This window comes from Dicentrarchus labrax, unplaced genomic scaffold (genome assembly GCF_905237075.1).
Source record: "Dicentrarchus labrax unplaced genomic scaffold, dlabrax2021, whole genome shotgun sequence".
NCBI lineage: Eukaryota > Metazoa > Chordata > Actinopteri > Moronidae > Dicentrarchus > Dicentrarchus labrax.
The window spans coordinates 28,788,961-28,810,691 of NW_026136721.1; the positions used below are offsets into that span (position 1 = coordinate 28,788,961).

At 39.3% G+C, this 21,731-nt stretch overlaps 2 protein-coding genes across 2 annotated transcripts; both read left to right on the plus strand.

The window, feature by feature from the left end:
* Positions 1-366: 366 nt before the first annotated feature.
* On the plus strand, positions 367-14,427 carry klhl2 (kelch-like family member 2). The gene is made up of 15 exons (XM_051384054.1): positions 367-592; positions 3,793-3,912; positions 4,014-4,120; positions 4,224-4,345; positions 5,883-6,045; positions 6,286-6,395; positions 6,525-6,641; positions 9,016-9,165; positions 9,259-9,376; positions 10,885-11,082; positions 11,208-11,309; positions 11,755-11,883; positions 11,995-12,135; positions 12,246-12,389; positions 12,798-14,427. Exons 1-15 carry the CDS (start codon positions 525-527, stop codon positions 12,824-12,826), a joined length of 1,818 nt encoding a protein of 605 aa, XP_051240014.1. The 5' UTR covers positions 367-524; the 3' UTR covers positions 12,827-14,427.
* Positions 14,428-15,592: 1,165 nt separating this feature from the next.
* Positions 15,593-20,846, plus strand: msmo1 (methylsterol monooxygenase 1). The gene is made up of 6 exons (XM_051384056.1): positions 15,593-15,693; positions 16,822-17,115; positions 17,246-17,394; positions 18,688-18,814; positions 18,957-19,111; positions 20,364-20,846. Exons 2-6 carry the CDS (start codon positions 16,861-16,863, stop codon positions 20,551-20,553), a joined length of 876 nt encoding a protein of 291 aa, XP_051240016.1. The 5' UTR covers positions 15,593-15,693; positions 16,822-16,860; the 3' UTR covers positions 20,554-20,846.
* The last annotated feature ends 885 nt before the right edge of the window (positions 20,847-21,731 follow it).

Genomic DNA, 21,731 nt, shown 5'->3' on the forward strand with positions numbered 1-21,731 from the left:
TTTAATCAGCGATTGGAAAATAACAGGTAGCCTCGTCCGTCCGCCTCTCGCACCCATATACACCCAGGAGGGGGACGAAGGGGGGAGAGAAATACCACCCCAATAAACCCCCTTTGTGACTCTATTATTGGCTCTTTTTCCTGCGCATTTGTTATTTTTTTGTATTATTATTTTTTTTTTGGGAAGAGAGGTGGTGCTGGTGGTGAGGTGAGGAGGTGGTGGAGGAGGTGGAGGAGAGGAGGGGATTGTGCCCGACAGAAGGAGGCAGTCTGCAGGGTTACAACAGCCGGGTTGAATCGCAACGTGTTTTTTGTACTGACTGTCACCGCAGTTTGGGTGGTGGTGGTTGTTGGTTCGGGGGGTCGGGGTGGGGGGTGGGGGGTTGGTTTTGTGTATTTATATGCAAACAGGGCTGATATTTTAATGGGGCAGCCGTCAGCCTGTCTCCCCGCCTCTGGACAGATGATCGCCGGGATTCACGCCTGAATTTAGACCCATTAAAAAGACGACATTGTGGATATGGAATGGTGCATGCCGCTGGGCCAAGTTTTCAGCCTCTGAAAAACACCGGAATCATGGACAGTCATCCGCTGTAAGTGCAAAGAAGCTGACTGTATGTGTGTGTTACTGTATGTGTGTGTTACTGTATGTGTGTGTGTGTGTTGACGTTTTTCCCAGTGGCTGCTTGACTGATGGTGCCGCATTGACAGAGACAGCGGCCAGCCGGTGTGTCTGCTCACTGACCGGTGGAGGGTGGGAGGAGGAGGAGGAGGGGATGGACCGCCGGTGGTCACTGATACCCGGGGTCTGATACCGAACCTGTCCGCAGAAGATGAACGTGTGTGAGAGGGGATGAATGTGTGTGTGTGTGTGTGTGTGTGTGTGTGTGTGTGTGTGTGTGTTATAATGTTTATGATATGTTGAGGTGTTTTATGGCAGAAGAGATGGGTTTTTTTTCTTCTTTCTTTTACTGTATGTGTCAGTTTTCTATATTAGCCATGTGTGTGTGGGTGTGTTTGTGACAGAAAACAAGGGGCCACGTGATTTTACCATGAGCTGTATGTTATGTTTAGTGTCAGTGTTGGATGTTTTATTATGAAAGAGAGAGAGTACAGTCACAGTTTTGAGCTACTTTACTTTCATTTTCTGGTGTTTTATAGTTTTAACCCCCCCACAGTAAACTCCACTATATTTATTAGCTTTGTTTTACATGCAAAAACATATAATAAGCTTATTAAAATACCCTATTATCAGGAGTTTCCAACTTTTTCTCATGGCTCATGACCCCTAAAATTATAATGATTACAATAATAATAATTGTTTCACAGAATACTGCTATGATTAGGGGAAAAAACCCTGAATACAACTTTGTCCTTTTTTAAAATTTCTTCTCCCATTAATCATCTCATAAACCCCTCAGATTTACCCCCCTTTAACTTTAAACAAGTTAAATCAGCTCCACACTTTTAAATGCTGGATTTGATGCGTCAGTATTAACAGTTTAAAAGAAATCACTCCCAGAGAGGTGAGAAAGAGATTTTAAGTACATTTTGCCTGTAATGTGTCTGTACTTTTTTAAAGAACAAGTTTAATTAAGTATTTTTACATTAATGCATTTGTACTTTTACTCAAGTAAACACTTCTCCCATGCAGTACTGCTGAATATTAGTTAATGATGTTTATGTATTTGTCGTTTGAAGTGCTCCAGCATCTACAAATCCAAATTTGCACTGAGTGGCGACTTAATTAAATCAAGGCTGGTTAATCATCCAGACCTGAAAAAGCCCCATGTTCACTGTGTGGTAATTGGTATCTGTAATTTGATTTATTGCTCATTTGTTAAGGAACAAAAGTACTAAATCCACAGTGTCCAGCCCTTCATTATTATCTCATGTTGTGGCCCCCGTCTGGTAGAAGATCCCTCTGCCAAGAGATCACCTAAAGACTTTAAATATTACATTTATATTGAGCTCAAATGGTTTGTATTCCTATAAATAATCAAATCACCTCAAACCGGTTGACGCTTATGAGTGCCGAGGCCAGGTTGTGTTATTAATCCAGTACAGGTTGGGTCTTTATTTGATGGTAACTTGGAAGAAAAAGGGGTACGTATGCGCTGCACAGAGGGTGGGAGGTGAGGTGGGGGTGTCACTAGGAGCCAGTTTATTAGGTTCCTGCTAGCTAAAACTAATGCCAGGTCTCCCTCGGAAAAGAGCTTTCAATCTCAAACTCAGACTTCCTGGTTGAATAAAGGTTAAATAAATAAAGATAAAATACAACAGTCCTGCAGTAAAACCCTACCTTCACACAGGGTTATAATAGGGTTTTATAGAGGTGTTGATTCAACTTTATGCTCATTTTGGAGGATGTAGTGTGTGGTACTGTTGAATTGTATTGCATTATAATGAGAGGTAGCTTTTAATATTCGTTATATTCTAATATATATATATTATATATTCTAATACGTCTCAATACAATGGAGGTGAGGTGGAATTTGATTTGTGGTGCTCACAGCATTAAAAAAATGACATTTAACAGCAACATCTGTCCCCACAATCAAAGGCCCCAGTTACTTTATAATCCAGTTTTCATGAGGACAGTGTCTGCAGGAGCAAAGCAACATCTCAAAACCTCAGAAGATAAAGATAAACCCACGTGGCGAGAACCTCTAGAGACAAATGAAATTTTAAATCGCAGTTGCTACAGTGCTGACTCATATCAGGGTTTAATGCCACAGCAGCATTTGTCACATACTAATCAGTCATCGTATCCCAGGTAACCTGTGACCTCCGTTTCCTTTTCTTCACATACTGCCTCCGTGCTTGGTGTCGGTGATGATTTGGATAGATGAATTCAATATAACCTGCAGATTGACCCTCTTTTATAGCTGACAAATGCTGCAAATTGACATTCAACCTGGTACTTGAAGCAGTGTTTGTAACTGATATAAATAAACTATCACGCAGGAAAAGGGTTTATATTATTCTCTGTCATCGTAGTCATGGAGAATATTTGTTTCTGATTGGCTGGTACATGCCCAGGACATTTTATTACAATTATTACCTTAATTGTTGTGATACTGTGAGAAATGTACTCATTTTTATTGTATTGGAGTGGAGGCAGAAATCATACAACTTAGACAAATAAAACCAAAACTATCTGCATGGCTAGAGTAGATACCACGAGAGAGAAAGTAAAAAAATATAGGTTTTTTTCTTGTGTTTTTTTTCTAAATCATTGTGCTATATTAAACTGGAGGCATCGATAGCAACAGTATATGTTAATTGCTACAGTTCCTCCTTGCTAACGGTTAAACCAACTCTCACCTGTCTGTGATGGATGAACACAGCTTCTCATTTTCCTTGTTTTTAAGTTGCCCTTGTGTATGAAAGATGATACACTCTGAGATGTCATGTTATAGAAAATAACAGCTATATTCATATATACGGACACCGCGTTGTGTATTATGTACACAGTGGTTTCCAAACTAGGGTCCAGGGTCCAAGGTTGTAGGGGGTCCCCAGCAAAGGGAGGAATGTAGTAGTTTAACCTTTATCACATTTGTTGTAAGTTGGAACAACAAGGGAAGAAACTGGGTTGACTGTTCTGATTAATCTATAGTAATCCCACAGACTTTATCCGCTGTATTAACATTGCTTTCCTCCCGTTTCCGCTCTCAGTTATGAACAATATAATAATCTACATGTATTATTACTGAGTCATTTTCTGTTAATGTGTGTGAGTGTTTGCTTGCTTCATGTATATATGTGTCTGTTCTGTCTCTCTCTTTAGGTGCACTAGACTTTGTCCACACGCTCTGGACAAAGAAGATGGAGTCGAGAGGCAAGGTCCTGTCACTCTCAACCCTCGGCACATGAGGAAGGCGTTCAAAGTCATGAATGAGCTGCGCAGGTGATGCAGTTCTTTGTTCTTTATCGTCCCCCAAATCTTCCGGGTGTCGTCCATTTTAAACTTTAACCCCTCGCCTCTCAATGTCTTAAATGCCCGTACAGCCAGAGCTTGTTGTGTGACGTGACCATAGTGGCGGAGGATGTGGAGATCGCTGCTCACAGGGTGGTTCTGGCTGCTGGGAGCCCCTACTTCCACGCTATGTTCACAGGTGAGGACTCTATTTCCCTCCATGCTGCCGGACATCTGGTAGGAGCTTTACACCCACATTTGTCCTGGGTGGTAATGGATGTCTAATGCGTGTGTACCAACAGGTGAGATGGCAGAGAGCAGGGCGAAACGAGTGAGGATAAAGGAGATGGACGGTTGGACTCTGGGCCTGCTGGTAGACTACATCTACACAGCAGAGATACAGGTCACAGAGGATAACGTGCAGGTAAGCCGACACATATTTATACTCATGTGAATGCATAATGTGAAGACTTATATCCTGTTATTCCACTGGTCAGTGGAAACAGCCACTTCTGTTCAAATATTCCACATTTCTATGGGCTAAATGGTTTGGTCTGTTGGTTTCATTATCTGGAACTTAATGCTTAATGCTATTTCAGTGACTGTTTACATGCACACACACAAAAAAACATCTTACATCTTAAACCCCAGCTGACAAAGAGCTGGTCAGTAAGATCATTTCATCTTTAAAGTATCTTCAGTGGTGACTAAACCCTACGATAGCTTCCCACCGGCAAAGTTATCACACATCTTTGAACAGTCCCGCCTTTCTGAGCTCCATATCAAAAGAAACTTTCTGTTTCTTCCCATAACTGATAACCAAACACGCTGGTTTCGCTTTAACGGTTCTTATATCCAACAACCTGTTCTGGCTGCATTGATGAAATCATGATACTGTGTCAGGCGACCTTTTAAAACAAGTAATCAGTAAATAAAAAATGACTGCAAATAACAAAGTGAGAAGTTTTTATTTCTTCTAGTGACATTTCATTTATCACAACCAATAACTGCACCAAGTGGATGATGTTGCATTACTTTCCAACATGATCCCAAGTCTTTTCCATGCACAGTCTTATATGTATATATATGTATATACATAATAAAATAACCTTGCATAGTGTAGAAATTAGTCTTCTTTAGCAGAAGTGTCACTGCGTTATACTTTACCTGCTACATTAACGTAGAAATTTAATATTTCCTGATACCATGTTTTCCTTTCTGATACCGGAACTTAAAAGATATATTATTATTATTTAACAAGGATATACTACTAAGCTTATTACTATCATTCTTCTATGGCCTGGCTCTGGTTAAACCCTTTGTCAGACTCAGAGTAAGGCGGGTCTGGATTTTACTATCCTTGAGGAAAAAAAAGGTCAACAGGACATTGCTGGGAAGTAGCAGTGTCCTATTTTTGGGCAAATAAATTACATAGTATCAGATCACAGATAGACACACGTACTCGTTGACCAACCAAGTATCGGAGGAATTCACGAATTTGTTTCCATGATTCATACTGATGTTGCTGAGATTGCTACTGAGGTTAGGGAATAATCAGATCACTACTACAAATATCTCTTTATTTCACTTGATGAATGGTTCTCACATGTTAAACACCTCGAAACTCCTCACTCGCCCACAGGGGAATTCACTCTTTCTTGGGAGGTGTAAAAGATTCAGACTTTAAGGAATTTAGCAATTCTTACTACCGTTATTTACGGTTCAGTTTAGAAACACCTTGTACTGTAATCCACACATATGCAATTTGTTGGAGACGTTTAGTTTCTCACTTAAGGAAACTGTAGCAGCGACAAGCAGGTAGTTTTAGATTAACTTACATAAAGATGGAGTCCCTACACACCAGGCCACCCTGTCACCCCTTTAACTGAATTCATATGCATTATATAGGAACAAAACTACCACTTGATGCAGGAAATTCTGTGTGTTTGTGTGTCTGATAGGCGTTGCTGCCTGCAGCCGGCTTGCTCCAGCTGAATGAGGTGAAAAAGGCTTGTTGTGAGTTCTTGAGCTCTCAACTTCATCCATCCAACTGTCTGGGAATACGAGCCTTCGCTGATCTACACGCCTGCTCTCAGCTCCTCACGCAGGCGAACAGCTACGCAGGTTTGTGTGTGTGCAAAACTCTATTGTGTGTGTGTGTGTGTGTGTGTGTGTGTGTGTGTGTGTGTGTGGATAGCTATCATTGCTCTACTAAAATTGGTTTGTGTGTGCGTGTGTGTCCTGGAGGATGTGGGACAGTGGATGTGACAGAATGAGAGCAGGTGTAATTAAAGAAAATATTGAGAAACACAGTTTTAAAGATAAAGATTCACCTTCAGTCACAAAGTAGTTTTTTCATGACAGAGCAACATTTCACTGAGGTGGTTGGGAGTGAAGAGTTCCTCAATTTGGGCATGGAGCAAGTGTCCAGCCTGATCGCCAGCGACAAACTCACCATCCCCACAGAGGAGAAGGTATTCACACACACACACACACACACACACACACACACACCCCTCTCAGTATACTCAGGTAGGACAACACAACCAAAAATGATTGCACCCTGATGTGCTTAAAGTGTGTCTGTGTACTTGATTGTGTAGGTTTTTGAGGCCGTGATAGCTTGGGTCAACCACGATAAAGATGTCCGCCAGGAACACTTGGCTCACCTGATGGAACACGTCCGCCTGCCGCTTCTCTCCAGAGAATACCTGGTGCAGGTATGAGTGTCTGCATCTGTGTGTTTTTTGTGTTTGTTTGTGCTCTTGAACTGAATGGAGAAGTTGATCGGTCACCTAACGTCTGATAGGTCCAGCTAAACTGGGACTTTCAGGGGTTTAAAATGCAGCTGTGTGCTAAACTGGACCTTTGTGTCTACTGTTGTCCACATTTTCCACATTGTGGTACAATTAATCAACACGAGTGAGCGTCATTACACAGTGAGTGATGTTGTGTTGCACGATCATTGAGATCCTCACCCTCGACAGTGGCCCGATGACTCCACATTCATAAAGAATTTAGTTCCAATAGTGAATTACATTAACTAAACCACTAAACATAAGATTAAGGTAAAAGAAAATCATATTGCAGTTATTTTAAGATAAGACTTTATTGATCCCACACTGGGAGAGTTCACTTGTTACAGCAGCTCCAGATAGAACAGAGCAGATAAGAAAAAAAGAAATACACATTAAATAACAAAATAAAATAGAAAAATACAAGCTATAAAGAAAAAATTAGGGTTGTATGTACACTATATGCAGTTTTATACAGATGTCATTTAAGTTAAAATATAATATTGCAGGAGGTAGTTTAATGTTGTAAAAATAAATAATTGAACTGGACAAAAAAATATATATACAGCAGTAATTTAGCAGAAGAATATAGGGTAGACAGGGCTATGAATATACAGTACAGGTATAGGATATTGATTGCGATAAGATTCACCATTAGTGGGAATGATCCTTCTTGCCTCACAATTTTAATTTTCACTGAAAAGAAAAGTTAAAATCCTGATGGTTTCAGACTCACTACAATTAAGTAATACTGTTCTAAATATTTAAGTCTAATGTACATCATACTGTAGCACATTTGTTTCTTTTCAGTCGACTGCAGTATCAGTAATCTGTGAGATATACAGAGTTATCAGTGGACTTCAGTGGGTCTGAAGATACATATATGATTATTTGTTTCTGTGACTTCTACATTACTGGCAAACTGGACTTGTAACTGAGGAAGAAGTGACACCTTTAGTTGTAGACTATAGAGGGTCGACGCTTGCTTTTAGCATTGAAATGTTAATAACATGATCTAAATTTTATGAACCTGTCCTTACGCTGAATTTTATGACCTTAAAGCTCAGTTAAACCAGGTCTACAGTAGTAACAGATACAGTGGCCTCTACGATCTCTACAAGATGCCAAAATACTGGTGGTTTAAACCGCAGCCTCAGAGGACACAGTTATTTTATGATCGAAGGCAGAAGAGTTTTTAGGTTTTAAGCTGCAGAACACAGACGGTCATTCGTTGTCAGTAGCATTTCTTACTGTGGCTTGTGTTGCGTGTTTTGATCACAGTTGAACCGCTGCAGCTTAAGAAGTGCTCTGTACTTAAGTGTCAGTCTTGTTTCAACAGCCAGGCAGGATAAATACTCTCTGTCTCTGTTTGCAGGCACACAGCCAGGCAACATGTTGTTACGTATCCAGTTTACAGGAGACGTCGTCCAACTTGTTTTTTTCTGTTCTTGTTGAAACAGGGATGAAGTGGCAAAAAAATAAATCAGATTATGTCTTTTCTCACAGTAAATGACACATAGTACGATTTGTGTGAAATACTTAGCTGCCATCTCCATAGATTGTGCACAGTGTAATAAAATATGATATATTAATATGTATAATACAACTTTTGATATTTAAAGAGAAAACTTAGGTTAAACAAAAAAGAGAAGGAGAAAAAACTGTGCAACAAGTAGGAGGGTGTAAGCAAGTCATTAAGTGGATATAGAGCATGGGATATGAAATATGGCTCAATATTGGACATTATACAGAATAAAATGTAAATATGGACATTTTAAATGCTGAAAATATAGAGCTAGTTTTATGTAAAGTGGCGAATAATGTATACAAGAGAGTAGGACCTTATCATCAGGCAGACACACACACCAGTCATACGACTAGTAAAAATACATGCATTGTCACCTTTTGAACCTAAAATATACACGTATTTTCATCACTCCAATCAGAGCACCTAACTCTAATAGCAAACTGAGTATGAACATCACAACTACATGCTGCTGATTCTTATGAATATGAATAATATTAACAGCATTATTTTGTCAAAACAGGTCAGACTTCACATAGTTAAGCATTTAAAATAGATATTTTTTGACCACCCATTCAAAACGAGTCTGCGACCCACCAGCTGAGAAAGCATTCTCTATATAATAACACTATAGGATGTTATCAGTGAAGGTGAGGAAAGATCATTTTTGTTGCCTGTGAAGGAGAAAAGAAATCCAATGCTGCTACTTCAAAGGCTCAAATTGAACTATCATTGGATTGAACTGGTTTCTCTCTCACTGGTTTGTTGTGTTAGCGGGTGGAGGAAGAGTCTCTGATTAAGAACAGCAGCGCGTGTAAAGACTACCTAATCGAGGCCATGAAGTACCACCTGCTGCCGGCTGACCAGAGAGCTCTGATGAAGACTGCACGCACACGCATGAGGACGCCAGCCTGCTGTCCTAAGGTACCTACACGACTTAGTCCTAATAAATAAGAAACAACAACAGTTCATCTACAATTCCTCATGTAATGGCGCTGCTGTTTGTGTTGTGTTTAGGTGATGGTTGTGGTCGGAGGCCAGGCTCCCAAGGCCATCCGCAGCGTTGAGTGTTACGACTTTGAGGAGCAGCGATGGTACCAGGTGGCCGAGCTGCCAACCAGGAGGTGCAGAGCAGGTAGGAAAACCTCAATAAACAGCGTCACAATCGAAGAGGCCGCAACCTCTGAGTTAGGCAGACTTGTAAATATTTAGTTAATAAAATGTGTCACCAGGAACTTGCCCTCAAACAGCCAATGAAGTGTAAATAATGATAAACTGGACAGGTTTCATGACACATTACCAGTGTTATTGGCAAATGGTGTACAAGGTTAATATTTAATATACTCTATCCGTTTAACTTCAATAAATATGTGATTGATAACATCTGGTGAGAAGTAAAAAAAAATCTGGGGATGTTTTTTCCTGTTAGAGCTCATACGGTGAGGTGATATTTCCAGATTTTATGAGTTGATGAGATTCACCTGAACAGTATTTAATTTGGAGGGTATGTCCTCCAAATGCAGGAGGCTGTATTTCTCAGCATTGTACGGGGGGAACTGGCCCTGTCCACCCATTATGGTGTATTTAGTTTTTAGAAGTACAGACACAGCTACAGACTGTGGTAACTTCCGTCTTTAGATGCAACAATCAGATGTGTACACTATCAGGCAATCAAAATCCTGTGACATTCCTGCTCTTTTTTAAGTATTTTGTATTTAGAGGTGATCTTCCATACCCGTCCATGCCCCCTGGTGGTGTGTTTCCGTCTATTTTCCATTGTATTCGTCTACAGACAGGCCTTACTGTAAAGACACGTGGAAGTATTCAGATCTTTTACTAAAGTAAAACCCCTGTAGTAATACTACAGTGTAAACATAGTACAAGTAACATCCTTCATTCAGAATTTTATTTAGGTAAAAGTACATAATTATTAGCATGTAAATATACTTAAAGTACAAAAAGTTAAAGTGCACATTATATAGAATGGTTCATTTTCGAATAATATATTGTATATGATTGGATGCATTAATGTTTAAGCATCGCTAATGTTGCAAAGATCAGACTAATCCACTTTCTTAACTGCTGGGTAGCTTTATCCATAAAAATACATATAATTTATTAGTTCATTTTTATTTTGTAATTAGTAACCACTAACTAATATCAAATAAATGTAGTGGAGTAAAGATATAAAGTAGCATAAAATGCAAATACTCAAGTAACAACTCCTAAACTCCTTCAAAATTGTCCTAAAAACTACACTGAAAACAATATAAGGAAGCAAAAAGGTGTCATCGTCACTTAGATATACACCTATTGCAGGTCTATTTGTACCATAGGGGACAAACAAATACGGATTCTCTTACACTTTATGCAGTTTTTACCCGAGGATTATTTAAAATGTGATGGGAAAGACACAGAATTCACATCAGAGTTTCCAGTTTGGTTTGGACTGTATTGATGCTCAAGGGGAAATTCACAAAACAAGTAATCTCCACCAAAGTTGACCCTTCGTTTCCCATTTTATGACTTTTCCACTCTGAGGTTGCTCCAGCATTTCATCCTCACTAGACCAGACTGTTTGTGTGTGAGTATTCTTCTAGATATTTGTGTTTACCTGTGTATTTTCTGTGTTGTTGCCTTCAGGTGTGGTGTACATGAGTGGGTGTGTGTATGCAGTTGGTGGTTTTAACGGTTCTTTGCGCGTGCGGACGGTCGACTGTTACGACCCGATGATGGACCGCTGGACAAGCGTGAGCAGCATGCAAGACCGCCGATCAACGCTGGGGGCTGCTGTGCTCAACGGGCTCCTGTACGCTGTGGGGGGCTTCGACGGCAGCACAGGTACAGTGTGTTGGTGTGAATCAACAATCCCTACAGGCCTTTTAATTGGTTCAACAGCAGGAGTTAATCAGGTATGTTGTTTTTAATGGAGTTTTTTGATGCGTGCTCTGTGTTTGTGTTTGCAGGTCTGTCGACAATCGAGGCGTACAACGCGAAGACAGACGAGTGGTTCCACGTGTTACCCATGAGTACCCGACGAAGCAGTGTAGGAGTGGGTGTCGTCAATGGTGAATACAGTTCCCCGTTCAGTTTTACAGCCTGCATTTAGAAATAGATCAGAGGGTGGACAAAATAAACCGTATAAACCAGAGCTGTTGAAGCCATAGTTTGTAGACGCATCCAAAAATACATTATTGCACTCTGTAGTGTTGTTACTATAAAACACGGGAAAACAGCTTTAACAAAGTGATTATTAGATCCTTATCAACACAAAATAAAAGGCACTTAAAGTTCCTGTGTGTAGGATTTAGTGGCATCTGGCAGTGTGCAGATTGCAACTCACTCACTTCACCTCTTTTCAAGCAAAAGGTATAAAATAAGACTGTCTTTTTAAACTTTTTAAATATTGTATTTTAATTTTAATTTTGTTTTTATTATGTCCAGCACTGTGCCTCCCTCATCATAAGTCATTAGAAATATATCAACTACATGGATTTCACGTGTGTTTTTCAGGGATCCTGTATGCAGTTGGTGGCTACGATGGTGCAACCAGACAATGTTTGAGTACAGTAGAAGCTTACAACCCCAAAAGCAACACGTGGAGCTACATTGCAGAGATGGGCACGAGACGCAGTGGAGCAGGTGAGTGTTTGTGGTTCTGTTTAACATTCAAAACAACACACGCTCTGTAAGACCTAATGATGCTGCTCTACTGATTGAATGGTGACCAGATCTTGTAAATGTCATCCTCAGGTGTGGGTGTGTTAAAAGGTTTACTGTATGCTGTTGGGGGTCATGATGGTCCATTGGTGAGGAAGAGTTGTGAAGTTTATGATCCGGCCTCTAATAGTTGGCGACAGGTAGCTGACATGAACATGTGTCGACGTAACGCAGGTAAAGCAGAGCGACATCCTCAGGTTTGATTGGTTACTCCGTCAGACGTCCATTAATCTCCATTCTGTGTGTGTGTGTGTGTGTGTGTGTGTGTGTGTGTGTGTTTTCAGGTGTGTGCACTGTAAATAACTTGCTCTATGTGGTGGGAGGAGACGATGGCAGCTGCAATTTAGCCTCTGTGGAGTTCTACAATCCAAACTCGGACAAGTGGACGCTACTGCCGACCTGCATGAGCACAGGACGCAGTTATGCAGGTGTGTAAGCATACATGCTGCTAACTTAATATTTTCCATCCAAACTAGTGAAAGGTAACTTTTTTGTTTTGATATTTTATTGTGGTGCTTAGGGAATGAGTTAAGAATTATAATAAGATACATACAGCATGTTTTTTCTAAGAATGGGTAGCAGAAAACAATAGAAAGCAGTATATGGTTACAGTCATGAAATAGAAAATTATGCAGAAGTAACAAAGGCTATATTTGAAATAAATAACTTAACAAGGATAAATCAAACAAGCGCTGGCCTGAAACCAGCAAACAGGACAGAGAGAGGAAATAATATATAAATAGAGATGATAATAACGATTAACTTCATTTTTGCTTGAACTTTTTTAAATTATTATTATATATTAACAATAATTTATTTATTTATTTTAACCACAGGTGTGACTGTGATCGACAAGCCCTTATGACTGCTCTTGACACCTGCCGTTGATTCGGAGCAGAATGTATTCTCCTGCTGAATACTGATCTTGGATCTGTCTACGATGCCGATGCTTCGATGTGGGCAGCATTAGCACAGGCACTGACGAAGATGAAGAAAATGACAAGATGTGTTGTTGTTGAGGATGACGATGATGAAGATTTTTTGCACTTACCCGAACAGGGGGAGCTGTAACAAAACGGGGGGGAACGAACCCGCGTTTTAATCCCCTCCTGGCAGGACTGCCGCAGCGACTGGACAAAACCAGTTTGAAGCGCCACTGTACCACTGCGGTGTGATTGAAACGCTACTGATGTGAAGCTACTATTACTGCAAAGTTACTTTAACATTAGTAATGTTGAACCAGCTCTGAGAGAGACCACTGATCTAATGTACGGGAGAGGGAGGCGGAGAACGACCATTCGGGAGTGAAATCTTTGTTTCTCCTTTTGGTTTTTTAAACCTCCTGAAAGTGTGCGTCTGAGTGTGTGTGTGTGTGTGTGTGTGTGTGTGTGTGTGTGTGTGTGTGTGTGTGCTCTTGCATTTAAAGGTGCTCCTTTGCTTGCACACGTGAGCATGTGTGTTTGTGTAGCATCTGAGTCTCTGTGTGGTGACGCCTGGTCCGACGCCGCATGAACGCACTCTGTCTGACCTCTGACCTTTTTCTACAGTGTTGCAGTGTGGCTGTTTTCAAGAGTGCCTGAATGTCAAATTACGCCCCCTGCTTCTTCTCCTTTTGTTTTGGTCTCGAGGACTGTTACTGGACAGAGCTCAGCTGGACTCTGCACCTCTGTTCTGGGATGAAGAAGTACATTTGAGAGCTGAGATCAGTGACGATGCGTCGGTTTGCGTTAGCCCGCATGAATTCAGAACGGCTACACGAGAAGCAGTTGCAGGCAATGTACATTTTCTTTAAAAAAAATAAATAAAAAAACAGACTTTCACTGGAATACAACTCTTCTGGTGAAAGAGAATCCTCATTCACGTTGCCAAAAAGAGTGACAGACAGAGGGGGAGAAGCTGTTTTGAGGTGAAAAACAGTTGGATGTATCAGTGCTTTACTGTCACCTGGCAGCCGTGTTTGCTGTGGTTGTAACCACTAATGACAACAACAAGCCTGAACTCACTGCATGGTCCCCAAGTCTAACCTCCTCTCCTTCAACTGTACCCTCCTCTCCTTCAACTGTACCCTCCTCTCCCTCGGTGTAGCATACCCTATTAACTACTGCGCACCCTGACCGTACTATGAATGTGCCAATTTTAATATGTCTCTTTGTTTCTGTCTCTCTTTACTACTTTACTAATCTGTTCTCTCTTTCTGGAAAGTGACCAAACCTACTCTTGATTTTATTTTTTCTTCAGTCTCTTTCTCTTCCATCTCCTCCTATATTGAAAAATTGCTATAATAGTAACTGGTATCGCTGTTTCTTGTCAGTGTATTGAGGAATGTCATGTAGGCTAATGACTTTGAAAATGTTTCATTACTTGTTTTATATTATCATTAATAAATATGCTTCTTGTATTTAAAGCTGTGAAATTATATAATCTGTTTTTAAAACTTTGCCAAATCAGTAAAACATCGAAATGGAATTTGCCGTGTCTGATATTTTAATACTTGAACACTGATTCATTTATTACAGTTTCCTATGTCGCCATTAGTGTTGAGTATTAAACTTGAATGCTCTGTGTCTGTCTTGTCAAGTAGCAAGAGTTTCACACTCTTAGTTAAGAAAACGTTTTATAATTCTGCCTTTATTTAGACAACATTTAATATATGAGAACTTTGTCTTTTTGTGTGGTCGTTGAAAATAAGTAATTTAATCAGTACAAGTTTTAGGTACTTTTACTTCTAAATACTTCACTGAATTGATAACTATAGTTACTTTGATTACGACTTTACATACTTACACTTACTTACTTAAAATGTGATGCATTTTCAGTGATTAACCAACCGAATATTATGTAAAGTAGTCAGCTTCATCATGAAAATGCTGTTTGCATGTTAATGCATAAGTATATTTGATATAATACTTAGTATTATATTATTCTTCGGTATTCTAACTACTTTTGAATCTTAAAGTACATTGTGCAGAATATACTTCTGTACTTTTATGTAAGTGTACAGTGTGGTACTGCTACAGTAGAGTACTGAACTTTTAAATTAAGGATTTGAATACTTTAATACTTTTACTGATGTTTTGTTTAGTAAGGAATCAGAAAAAAATATTATTTAAGTATTGCCATAGAAACTCAGATATAATATTAGCTCTAGTACTGAAACAAATGAACTTATACTCAGCCCTAATACAAAAAAAATCACAATTAAATGTTAGATATGACAAGACGTATATATTTATGTCTAAATACACCAGAAAAAACAGCAACCAGCACAAACAGGAAACTTATATATGTGTTTTTTCTTGAGCAAAAACATCAGTAATAGTACTTTAATTGAATGTAATACCTTCATTCATAAATCACTGAATCAACTTTAATACCACAATGTATTAGACAAGACTTCCCCAGCTGACAGTGGGAGTTTCAGTCTGTTATAATGTAAATTTAAGATGGAGGACACACAACACGTATGACTCAAAGTTCTCAGACCATTTATTCCCTCATGCAGTCCGTTCAACGCCGCGATGGTTATGAAAGCCGAGCTCGCCTCTGATTGGCCGTTGCTGTAGAAACCTACAGTCTCACTATCATCACTCCATCCCGCGGACCAATCAGCGACGCCGCTCGGCCCCCCGACGTCAGTCTCCTCTCCTCTCGGCCAATCAGGTTGCTCCATATTACTGTACTTCACCCGGCCAGCTGCCCCTCGCTCAGGTAGACGGGACGTACCGCGGAAAGGTGAGTGTTTACCGTCCTTTTAGCCACAAATGAGGTATTTAGGTGAACTTTGTCAAAGTAAATCTTTATGTAGTGCAGTGAAGAATATATGCAGATGTTGGGTTGCGAGCTGTGACATCTAAAGATTAATATTTAGGCTTGTTTCGTAATTTGAAGCAAACCTGTCGTTAATTAATAATTGTGAAACAGTGTCAGTGTCAGTGGGACGTTTTACCTGTTAAAGTCTCCTCTGTGGGAATGTAATGAAGTGTATGAGTGTTTATTGTCTTACTGGACTAACAGTGTGTCAGCAGTGTGATTCTGTGTGTTTCTGTATAGATTTTATGATTCAAATGCTATTTATTGAAGCCTTATGCACATGTTATACAACAATATGCCATATAGGGTACCATAGTTCTGCTTTAAAGCCATATAAAAGATTAAAAAAAAACATCAGCACCTGTAAAATGAATAAATATTAACAGTGAGATGTGGTAATTATATGTGCAGCAGAATTTTTAGATTTGTTTGAAGTTATAATCTCTCAATATAGATGATAGATTATAAACTATGATTTAAAAACGAGTTTAAATTTTTGTGAGTTTATGTATTTCAGAAGTACATTGTCTTTAAATTCTGCAGAGGTGGAGAGTTACATTCAGGTAGCTTATTGTACTTTCCTTTGCTATTTCCATGATGTGCTACTTTTTATTTTTACTAACTTTCTACTCCTGTTTGTTGTACTTTTTATTTTACTGCATTACATTTATTTGACAACTTTAGTTACTTTGCAGATTCAGATTTTACATCCAAAAAAGTAGTTAGACTAGCTGCAATATTAAAATACTGCTTATAAGTTATTGCACTGATAATAATGTAATAATATGATATATAACATTGTTAAAAGAGGCCATTTTGCTTTATAAGTTTAACTTTTGATACCTGAAACATATTTTGCTTCACACACACACACACACACACACACTACTTATCTTATATTTAAGGTACATTTTGAAATGAATATAAATTCATCACAAAATTGTGATTGAAAGACAATCCTGGAGTGGACTATCAGCTGTCCACCTGCAGCTGTAATGACTTAGATCCTGCTGAGAACTGCACATGTAACACTGTGTTCCTGTTTTCCAGTCTTCTCTCCGGACCTGCACTCACCTTGCGTTGTCCATCATGGCGGTGAACGACACGGCAGACATCTTGAGCTCCGCCTACCTAGCGGTGGAGTACGTGGATGCAGTGTTGCCAGAAAACCCCTTCCAGCCCTCCCTGAAACATGCCTGGGGCTACATGCTGGACAACTACACCAAGTTCCAGATCGCCACCTGGGGGTCGCTCATCGTCCATGAGTTCATCTACTTCCTGTTCTGCCTGCCCGGTTTCCTCTTCCAGTTCATGCCCTTCATGCAGAAATACAAGATCCAACAGGTATGTGTGGGTTTTTGGTTGTTATGTCTTAATTTAAGTCACATTTCCTGTCACTCTACAGCTGTCTCTATCAATTAAAGGCACTAAAAGCCCCACAAACATAAACTTTCTGTGTGTGCGTTGTGTGCAGGACAAGCCGGAGACCTGGGAGAAACAGTGGAGATGTTTCAAGATGCTGCTGTTCAACCATTTCTGTATCCAGCTGCCTCTGATCTGTGGGACTTACTACTTCACCGAGTTCTTCAACATCCCTTATGACTGGGACTCCATGCCACGCTGGTCAGTGGAAGTGCAATAAACATGTCACATTCAAAGTACCCTAGACGTAGACTAGACAGCAATACTTTTAGCTTTTTTCTCAAGTTAAATGTTAAATCCATGCCCAGGCTAACTGTGATGATGGTAGAAAGGTGACATTTGTTGACAGAAAACTTATTTTCTTTTCTTTTTAGAAACTGTAGCTCTGCATAGCCTTAAAATTAATGACACAGAGCTCTCCTGCAGAGATCACTTATCCTAAAAAGACTATTTTCCTGCCCTGTGATGCCTCCATCACTCTGCTTTAGAACAGGACATACGTGCATGTGATTGATGCAAATCTGCTTCACACGTAAAACAAACAATTTTATCTTAATGTCATTAGATAGATGTTGATAGATACAGTGAAACCATTTTTCTAGATGAATGTGTGGAGCTGGGAAATATGGTTTAAATGAATATTGCAATATTAAAATCATATTAAGAGTCTGTTTTTTTAAAACAAACTGTTTTATTAGTTTTTAACTACAATGTGCTTTTAATCATTCATTTGAACTACAGAATTTACACATACATATAAAAATAATATTAGTACATGTATTTATGTAGCAGTTTCTTGCCCATACAGGGTGTGCATTATTCAATTCAATTCAATTCAATTCAATTTGTATAGCGCCAATTCATAACAGATTATCTCAGGACACTTTTCAAATAGAGTAGGTCTAGACCGAACTCTTTAAAACATTATTTACAGAGACCCAACAGTACCACCATGAGCAAGCACTTGGCGACAAGGGCAAGGAAAAACTGCCTGTTAAAAGGCAGAAACCTAGGACAGATAAAGAGAGGTGGGTGGTCATCTGCCTCGACCAGTTGGGGTGAAAGAGAGAGAGAGAGAGAGAGACAGACAGACAGACAGACAGGTGCACAGCAACAACAGTATTGGCAATGGCAATCTAGCAGGAGAGAAACCAACACTGAGGATGATATTTAATTTAAGAACAGGCGAGTATAAAATAATGTGTTTTAAAAGACATTTAAACAAAGATAAAAAAAACTTGCTTGCCTAATCAACCTGTATTATTCACCTCCTGCCTCATGTCTGGTGGAGTCTCTTTTTATGTATTATGTATCTTTTATTATGATAATCTTTTATTATGATAATGTATGTTTGTGTCTCTTGTTGCAAACTCGGAAGTATTTGGTCATCCATTGTGGGATAAAAAAAAGATATTTACAATTGAATGGATGACTCCCTGAAATGGCGTTTTGTTACACGTGCTGCATTTATCAGCTGCTCTCTCCTCCTTGCAGGCCGTACGTCGTGGCTCAGTGCTTCGGCTGTGCTGTTGTTGAAGATACCTGGCACTACTTCCTGCACCGCCTGCTGCATCACCGCAGGATCTACAAATACATCCACAAAGTCCACCACGAGTTCACCGTGAGTAAAACATGCACATGATAAGATAAATAAACACAGTCTGGTACCTCTCTTTACAGTAGAGTTACTCATTAAACATGGCCTTGCACCCAACACATGACCACACACACATAAACATTACAGTGTCTCTGCCGTCCCTCAGGCTCCGTTCGGCATGCAGGCAGAATACGCTCATCCTGCTGAGACTCTCATCCTCGGTGCTGGTTTCTTCATCGGCATCATGATCTTCTGTAACCACGTGTTCTTCCTGTGGGCCTGGGTGTCCTTCCGCCTGCTGGAGACCATTGATGTCCACAGGTAGGACACAACAACGGTTGTTTCCTTCCCCCTCTCTCTGCTACGTTAGACAATTCATTGAATATAAAATCAGCTCTGGAGGAAGAGAGCAGCAGTTACATCACTGATAACAATAAACTGTGAGACAGATAGTTCTCATGTTAACTGTGTCAGTAACTTGTGAGTTCGGCCACTAGAGGGCCACAGAGAACACCAGATACTATCAGGTGACATAGAACTCCTTTCTCTTGAGAGTCTCATCTTGACTTATTATTATAATATATTCATATTTTGCTATTATTTTTGGATTACATACATACATTTATACTAAGACTTACATGCACATACACAAAAAGAGACTCCTCCAGACATGAGGCAGGAGGTGAATAATACAGGTTGATTAGGCAAGCAAGTTTTTTTTATCTTTGTTTAAATGTCTTTTAAAACACATTATTTTATACTCGCCTGTTCTTAAATTGTTTTAGATTTCTTGTCTTTTATGTTCTTACTTATTTACTTTAATTTTTAATAAAATTTAATTCAGTTTTAAAAAATTAATTGAATTTTATTTTATTTTGCTCATTTATTTTCCTGGTTCTGTCTTTTTGCAGCTTGCTTTTAAAAATGATCTAAAAATAATTTATTCTTTGTTATTTTATCTTAAATAACGTACTTATTCTAGAATACACAATCTTTGTTAGTATTTTCTATTATTGATGAAATAATCCTTGAATCACAGATACAATATACAACATCTATAACTTACAGCAGTTCTAAAAAGAACAATACACGAAACAAAGAAAGATAGATGAAATAAATAGATTTAGAATAAATTAATTCATTTATAAACATGAATAATTCCTCCATTTTCCAGACTGTGCCTTAATTTATAACATTTTCTCTTGTAGTCATTAAGCTTTTCTTGCCTTTTTTGCAATTCGGTCCTCTAAGATAAAACTTAAAAAAATTAAAAATTTTAGCCAACAGTGCAACAATATTAAACACAGGAGGAGTAAGTCATCAAGTGTTATTGTTTGTGAGAACGTACATGATCTTAATAACCAACCACTAGAGAGGAACAAATGCATCCTATCTTAAGTATCGCCATTACAACAACACAAATATTGATCATTTCTAATACCCCATCTGAAAAACTTTAGCCCCGTTGGAGGGATCTTTGTCATTGCCTCTTAATATCTGCAACACAACAAAGATTGGTGATATATTTTAATGGATATCTGACATTCTTAAATTTCTTCTTGCTCCCTCTCAGTGGCTACGACATCCCTCTGAACCCGCTCCACCTGATCCCGTTCTACGCCGGCACCCGTTTCCACGACTTCCACCACATGAACTTTGTTGGGAACTACGCCTCCACCTTCACCTGGTGGGACAAACTGCTGGGGACGGACAACCAGTACAACAAGTACATGCACAAACAGGAAGACAAGAAGGAGCAGTAAACCACTCGTGCCTCAGTTCACACACACAACTGGTCTGTCAGGAGGAGGGTGGAAGAGGCTGTGAGTTGTGCAGACTCACAGTGAGCACACCAACAGTGTCCTCTCGGTACACTTAATGAAACACACCCACACATTAAAGGTGTACTTTAAATGAATCAGGACTACTGTGGTTTGATTCTGAATCGGACTACATGTTGACTTCAGTCCGTCTTCTGTGCCTTTCTGCAAAAAGAAGTATTGTTGTCTGCTTCTATCAACAGCTGTCGGCTGAATAAAAACCATCAACATCCTCATTTTTGATTTGCTGCTTTTCTCATTGAATGAAAAAAAAGTTGTACTATACGACTCTCTTGTGAAATGCTTCCGTATACCTCTGAATGTTTGAGCACTTTAGCGCTTCCCCTTGAGTTAAACTGAGTCACAGTGATATTTGTGTTACAGCTGCAGTTCGGAGGGGGAACCGTAGAAACTCAGTGCCGAACAAGTTGTTTGAAGGTGTTGCACGCCCATGTAGATTTTTTTAAGGGAAGGGATTGGCTCATAAGGCACTTCTAAGTTGTTTAAGCCTATTTTGTTTGAGACTGTAAGAATAAATACATTTTGATTTTACAAAAAAAATACCTTGAAAATGTTTTGTTTTTCCTGTTTTTGTCATATTAGAATAAAAAGGTATGAAGAAATTCAAACAGGAGTTTGGTTGTGTTGATTTTTTTTGTGACAGAATTGGAAATTTTGTTACAAAAACGAACTTCAGGCTTTTAAAATAATGATCTACATATATCTATATGTGTTTCTGCATTAATAAAATAATATACATTATTGACATATGAACACATTTCTTACTGACAGTTTCTGTTTAAGATTAACATCACCGATCTGAATCTTCTCAGTAAGTGTGTTCCTCTGTTAATGGGGAAGTTGGTGTTTCAGTGCATGTACTGGAGGTTTTCTCCATCTCTCTGCTGCACTGTGGACACACCCCTACTGCCCCATCCAGCACACACAGCTGTAGTCAAGTCAGCCAGCAGCAGGTACCAAACAGGAAGTGAGGCAGATTGTACATTAAGGACCAAAGCTGAGTTAGTAGAAACACAAACTGAAGGGTTGAAACTGACAGTTATTTTCATTATTGTTGAATATGTTGCTTATTTTTCTGATGAATGACTATTGAGTCTATG